Source organism: Pristiophorus japonicus, chromosome 3 (genome assembly GCF_044704955.1).
Source record: "Pristiophorus japonicus isolate sPriJap1 chromosome 3, sPriJap1.hap1, whole genome shotgun sequence".
In the NCBI taxonomy this organism is placed as follows: domain Eukaryota; kingdom Metazoa; phylum Chordata; class Chondrichthyes; family Pristiophoridae; genus Pristiophorus; species Pristiophorus japonicus.
The window spans coordinates 282071803-282079337 of NC_091979.1; the positions used below are offsets into that span (position 1 = coordinate 282071803).

The 7535-nt window shown below is 62.6% G+C and overlaps 1 protein-coding gene across 1 annotated transcript; it reads right to left on the bottom strand.

Annotated features, from left to right (window-relative positions):
* Window positions 1–279: 279 nt before the first annotated feature.
* LOC139255844 (uncharacterized) lies at window positions 280–948 on the bottom strand. Its single transcript, XM_070874021.1, has one exon. The coding sequence runs from the start codon at window positions 946–948 to the stop codon at window positions 280–282; it is 669 nt and encodes a 222-aa protein (XP_070730122.1).
* Between the last annotated feature and the right edge of the window lie 6587 nt (window positions 949–7535).

Consider the following 7535-nt stretch of genomic DNA (forward strand, 5'->3'; position numbering starts at 1 on the left):
CTGGATACGATTGGGGGGGCTCTGGATACGATCAGGGAGGGGGCTCTGGATACGATCGGGGGGGGCTCTGGATACGATTGGGGGGGCTCTGGATACGATCGGGTGGGGGCTCGGGATACGAACGGGGGGCTCTGGATATGATCGGCGGGGGCTCTGGATACGATCGGGGGACTCTGGATACAATGGGGGGGCTCTAGATACGATCGGGGGGGTCTCTGGATACGATCGGGGGGGCTCTGGATACGATCAGGGAGGGGGCTCTGGATACGATCGGGGGGTCTATGGATACGATCGGGTGGGGCTCTGGATATGATCGGCGGGGGGCTCTGGATATGATCGGGGGGCTCTGGATACGATCATGGGGCTCTGGATACGATCGGGGGGGTGCTCTGGATGCGATTGGGGGGGCTCTGGATACGATCGGGGAGGGGAGCTCGGGATACGATCGGGGGGGGCTCTGGATACGATCAGGAAGGGTGTGCTCTGGATATGATCGGCGGGGGCTCTGGATACGATCGTGGGACTCTGGATATGATCGGGGGGGCTCTGGATAGGATCGGCGGGGGCTCTGGATACGATCGGGGGGGGCGCTAGATACGATCGGGGTGGGTCTCTGGATACGATCGGGGGGGGGCTACGGATACGATCAGGAGGGGGCTCTGGATACGATCGGGGGGGCTCTGGATACGATTGGGGGGCTCTGGATACGATCAGGGAGGGGGCTCTGGATACGATCGGGGGGGGCTCTGGATACGATTGGGGGGGCTCTGGATACGATCGGGTGGGGGCTCGGGATACGAACGGGGGGCTCTGGATATGATCGGGGGGGTTCGGGATACGATCGGGGGGGGCTCTGGATATGATCGGCGGGGGCTCTGGATACGATCGGGGGACTCTGGATACAATGGGGGGCTCTAGATACGATCGGGGGGCTCTGGATACGATCATGGGGCTCTGGATACGATCGGGGGGGTGCTCTGGATGCGATTGGGGGGGCTCTGGATACGATCGGGGAGGGGGGCTCGGGATACGATCGGGGGGGGGCTCTGGATACGATCAGGAAGGGAGTGCTCTGGATATGATCAGCGGGGGCTCTGGATACGATCGTGGGACTCTGGATACGATCGGGGGGGCTCTGGATACAATCGGGGGGCTCTGGATACGATCGGGGGTCCCTGGATACGACCGGGGGGTGCTCTGGATACGATCGGGGGGGTCTGGATATGATCGGGTAGCTCTGGATACGATCAGGGGGCTCTGGATATGATCGGGGGGCTCTTGATATGATCAGATGGGGGGGCTCTGGATACGATCGGGGGGGGGGCTCTGGATACGATCGGGGAGGGGCTCTGGATATGATCGGGGGCTCTGGATACGATCGGGGGTGCTCTGGATATGATCGGGGGGCTCTGGATATGATCGGTGGGGCTCTGGATATGATCGGGGGCTCTGGATACGATAGGGGGGGCTCTGGATATGATCGGGGTGCTCTGGATACGATCGGGGGGCGCTGGATACGATCAGAGGGGGCTCTGGATATGATCGGGGGGCTCTGTATACGATCGGGGGGGGGCTCTGGATACGATCAGGAAGGGAGTGCTCTGGATATGATCGGCGGGGGCTCTGGATACGATCGTGGGACTCTGGATATGATCGGGGGGGCTCTGGATACAATCGGGGGGCTCTGGATATGATCGGGGGTCCCTGGATACGACCGGGGGGTGCTCTGGATACGATTGGGGGGGTCTGGATATGATCGGGTAGCTCTGGATACGATCAGGGGGCTCTGGATATGATCGGGGGGCTCTTGATATGATCAGATGGTGGGGCTCTGGATACGATCGGGGGGGGGGGGGCTCTGGATACGATCGGGGAGGGGCTCTGGATATGATCGGGGGGCTCGGGATACGATCGGGGGTGCTCTGGATATGATCGGGGGCTCTGGATATGATCGGGGGGGCTCTGGATATGATCGGGGGCTCTGGATACGATAGGGGGGGCTCTGGATATGATCGGGGGGCTCTTGATATGATCAGATGGGGGGCTCTGGATACGATCGGGGGGGGGCTCTGGATACGATCGGGGAGGGGCTCTGGATATGATCGGGGGGCTCTGGATACGATCGGGGGTGCTCTGGATATGATCGGGGGCTCTGGATATGATCGGGGGGGCTCTGGATATGATCGGGGGCTCTGGATACGATAGGGGGGGGCTCTGGATATGATCGGGGTGCTCTGGATACGATCGGGGGCGCTGGATACGATCAGAGGGGGCTCTGGATATGATCGGGGGCTCTGGATACGATCGGGGGGCTCTGGATACGATCAGAGGGGGGCTCTGGATATGATCAGGGGGCTCTGGATACGATCGGGGCGGGGGGGCTCTGGATACGATCGAGGTGGCTCTGGATACGATCGGGGGGATGCTCTGGATATGATTGTGGGGCTCTGGATATGATCGGGGGGCTCTGGATACGATCAGAGGGGGGCTCTGTATATGATCAGGGGGCTCTGGATACGATCGGGGCGGGGGGGCTCTGGATACGATCGAGGTGGCTCTGGATACGATCGGGGGGATGCTCTGGATACGATTGTGGGTGCTCGGATACGATCGGGTGGGGGCTCGGGATATGATCGGGGGGGGCTCTGGATATGATCGGTGGAGGGGCTCTGGATATGATCGGGGGAGGGGCTCCAGATATGATCAGGGAGGGGGGCTCTGGAAAGGATTGGGGGGGTGTCTCTGGATATGATCGGGGGGGGGGCTCTGGATACGATCGGGGAGGGGGTGCTCTGGATATGATCGGGGGGGCTCTGGATAGGATCGACGGGTGCTCTGGATACGATCGGGGGGGGGGGTTCGGGATACGATTGGGCGGGTCTCTGGATACGATCGGGGGGGTGCTCTGGATACGATCGGGGCGGGGGGGCTCTGGATACGATCGAGGTGGCTCTGGATACGATCGGGGGGGGCTCTGGATACGATTGGGGGTGCTCGGATACGATCGGGTGGGGGCTCGGGATACGATCGGGGGGGCTCTGGATATGATCGTGTGGGCTCGGGATACGATCGGGGGGGCTCTGGATATGATCGGTGGAGGGGCTCTGGATATGATCGGGAGAGGGGCTCCGGATATGATCAGGGAGGGGGGCTCTGGAAAGGATTGGGGGGGGCTCTGGATATGATCGGGGGGGCTCTGGATACGATCGGGGGGGGGGTGCTCTGGATATGATTGGGGGGGGCTCTGGATAGGATCAACGGGTGCTCTGTATACGATCGGGGGGGGGTCGGGATACGATCGGGGGGGGCTCTGGATACGATCGGGGGAGCTCTGGATATGATCATGGAGGGGGCTCTGGATACGATCGGGGGGCTCTGTATATGATCGGGGGGGGCTCTGAATACGATCGGGGGAGGGGCTCTTGATATGATCGGGGGAGGGGCTCCGGATATGATCAGGGAGTGTAGCTCTGGATAGGATTGGGGAGGGCTCTGGATACGATCGGGGAGGGGGTGCTCTGGATATGATCGGGAGGGGCTCTGGATAGGATCGGCGGGGGCTCTGGATACGATCGGGGGGGGGCGCTAGATACGATCGGGGGAGGTCTCTGGATACGATCGGGGGGGGCTACGGATACGATCAGGAGGGGGCTCTGGATACGATCTGGGGGGCTCTGGATACGATTGGGGGGGCTCTGGATACGATCGGGTGGGGGCTCGGGATACGATCAGGGGGGCTCTGGATATGATCGGGGGGGGTTCGGGATACGATCAGGGAGGGGGCTCTGGATACGATCGGGGGGGGCTCTGGATACGATCAGGGAGGGGGCTCTGGATACGATCGGGGGGGCTCTGGATACGATTGGGGGGGCTCTGGATACGATTGGGGGGGCTCTGGATACGATCGGGGGGGGTTCGGGATACGATCAGGGAGGGGGCTCTGGATACGATCGGGGGGGGCTCTGGATACGATTGGGGGGGCTCTGGATACGATCAGGGAGGGGGCTCTGGATACGATCGGGGGGGCTCTGGATACGATTGGGGGGGCTCTGGATACGATCGGGTGGGGGCTCGGGATACGAACGGGGGGGCTCTGGATATGATCGGGGGGGTTCGGGATACGATCGGGGGGGGGCTCTGGATATGATCGGCGGGGGCTCTGGATACGATCGGGTGGGGGCTCGGGATACGAACGGGGGGGCTCTGGATATGATCGGGGGGGTTCGGGATACGATTGGGGGGGGGGGCTCTGGATATGATCGGCGGGGGCTCTGGATACGATCGGGGGGCTCTGGATACAATCGGGGGGGCTCTAGATACGATCGGGGGGGTCTCTGGATACGATCGGGGGGGCTCTGGATACGATTAGGGAGGGGGCTCTGGATACGATCGGGGGGTCTATGGATACGATCGTGTGGGGCTCTGGATATGATCGGCGGGGGGCTCCGGATATGATCGGGGGGCTCTGGATACGATCATGGGGCTCTGGATACGATCGGGGGGGTGCTCTGGATACGATTGGGGGGGCTCTGGATACGATCGGGGAGGGGGGCTCGGGATACGATCGGGGGGCTCTGGATACGATCAGGGAGGGAGTGCTCTGGATATGATCGGCGGGGGCTCTGGATACGATCGTGGGACTCTGGATACGATCGGGGGGGCTCTGCATACAATCGGGGGGCTCTGGATACGATCGGGGGTCCCTGGATACGACCGGGGGGTGCTCGGAATACGATCGGAGGGGGCTCTGGATACGATCAGGGGGCTCGATATGATCAGATGGGGGGGCTCTGGATACAATCGGGGAGGGGCTCTGGATACGATCGGGGGGGGCTCGGGATACGATCGGGGGGGCTCTGGATATGATCAGATGGGGGGGCTCTGGATACAATCGGGGGGGCTCTGGATACGATCGGGGAGGGGCTCTGGATATGATCGGGGGGGGCTCGGAATACGATCGGAGGGGGCTCTGGATACGATCAGGGGGCTCGATATGATCAGATGGGGGGGCTCTGGATACAATCGGGGAGGGGCTCTGGATACGATCGGGGGGGGCTCGGGATACGATCGGGGGGGCTCTGGATATGATCAGGGAGGGGGGCTCTGGATACGATCGGGGACGGTGGCTCTGGATATGATCGAGGGGGGCTCCGGATATGATCAGGGTAGGAGCTCTGGAGACGATCGGGGAGGGGGGCTCTGGATATGATCGCGGGGGGGCTCTGAATATGATCGGGGGGGAGCTCTGGATACAATCGGGGGGGATGCTCTGGATACGATCGGGGGGGTTCTGGATATGATCGGGGCAGGGACTGCGGATATGATCGGGTGAGGGGCTCTGGATATGATCGAGGAGGGGCGGCTCTGGATACGATCGGAGGGGGGCTCTGGATACGATCGAGGAGTGGGAGGCTCTGGATATGATCGGAGGGGGGCTCTGGATACGATCGGGGGGCTCTGGATACGATCAGGGGGGCTCTGGATACGATCGGGGAGGGCCCTGGATACGATCGGGGGAGCTCTGGATATGATCGAGGGGGGCTCTGGATATGATCGAGGGGGGCTCTGGATATGATCGGGGGGGCTCTGGATATGATCGGGGGGTGCTCTGGATACGATCGGGGGGGCTCTGGATACGATCGGGGGGGCTCTGGATATAATCGGGGGAGGGGCTCTGGATACGAACGGGGTGGGGGCTCTGGATATGATCGGGGGGCTCTGGATATGATCGGTGGGGGGCTCTGGATACGATCGAGGGGGTGCTCTGGATACGATCGGGGGGGGTTCTGGATATGATCGGGGGAGGGGCTGCGGATATGATCGGGTGAGGGGCTCTGGATATGATCGGGGGAGGGGCTCTGGATATGATCGGGGGAGGGGCTCTGGATATGATCGGGGGGGGCTCTGGATATGATCGGTGGGGGGCTCTGGATACGATCGGGGGGGCTCTGGATATGATCGGGGGGGCTCTGGATACGATGAGGGAGGGGGCTCTGGATACGACCGGCGGGGGTGCTCTGGATACGATCAGGGAGGGGGGCTCTGGATACGATCGGGGGGGTTCTGGATATGATCGGGAGGGTTCTGGATATGATCGGGGGGGTTCTGGATATGATCGGGGGTGGGCTCTGGATACGATCGGGGGGCGGTGCTCTGGATACGATCAGTGGGGTTCTGGATATGATCGGGGAGGGGAGCTCTGGATACGGTCAGGGAGGGGGCTCTGGATACGACCGGGGTGGGCTCTGGATACGATCGGGGGGGTGCTCTGGATACGATCGGGGGGGTTCTGGATATGATCGAGGGGGGCTCTGGATATGATCGGGGGGGGCTCTGGATATGATCGGGGGGTGCTCTGGATACGATCGGTGGGGGCTCTGGATACGATCGGAAGGGGCTCTGGATAGGTTCGGGGGGGCTCTGGATATAATCGGGGGAGGGGCTCTGGATACGAACGGGGAGGGGGGCTCTGGATATGATCGGGGGGGCTCTGAATATGATCGGGGGCTCTGGATACGATCGGGGGAGGGGGCGCTGGATACAATCGGGGAGGCTCTGGATACGATCGAGGAGGGGGGCTCTGGATACGATCGGGGGAGGGGGCTCTGGATACGACCGGCGGGGGTGCTCTGGATACGATCAGGGAGGGGGGCTCTGGATACGATCGGGGGGCTATGGAGACGATCGGTGGGGGGGTGCTCTGGATACGATCGGGGGGGGCTCTGTATATGATCGGGGGAGGGGCTCTGGATACGATCGGGGGGGCTCGGGATACGATCGGGGGGCTCTGGATACAATCGGGGGGGGGCTCGGGATACGATCAGGGGTGGGCTCGGAATACGATCGGAGGGGGCTCTGGATACGATCGGGGGGCTCAGGATACGATCGGGGGGCTCTGGATACGATCGGGGAGGGGGGCTCGGGATACGATCAGGGAGGGAGTGCTCTGGATATGATCGGCGGGGGCTCTGGATACGATCGTGGGACTCTGGATACGATCGGGGGGGCTCTGGATACAATCGGGGGGCTCTGGATACGATCGGGGGTCCCTGGATACGACCGGGGGGTGCTCTGGATACGATCGGGGGGGTCTGGATATGATCGGGTAGCTCTGGATACGATCAGGGGGCTCTGGATACGATCGGGGGGGGCTCTGGATACGATCGGGGGGGGGGCTCTGGATACGATCGGGGGGGCTCGGGATACGATCGGGGGGTGCTCTGGATACGATCGGGGGGTTCTGGATATGATCGGGGGAGGGGCTGCGGATATGATCGGGTGAGGGGCTCTGGATACGAACGGGGAGGGGGCTCTGGATATGATCGGGGGGGCTCTGAATATGATCGGGGGGGCTCTGGATACGATTGGGGGGGTGCTCTGGATACGATCGGGGGGTTCTGGATATGATCGGGGGAGGGGCTGCGGAAATGATCGGGTGAGGGGCTCTGGATATGATCGGGGGAGGGGCTCTGGATACGATCGGGGGGGCTCTGGATATGATCGGGGGGGCTCTGGATACGATCAGGGAGGGGGCT

Bases quoted from the DNA above. Each gene is read 5' to 3' on its own strand.
- LOC139255844 (XM_070874021.1), bottom strand. From the start codon at position 948: ATGATCGTATCCAGAGCCCCCCGATCGTATCTAGAGCCCCCCATTGTA.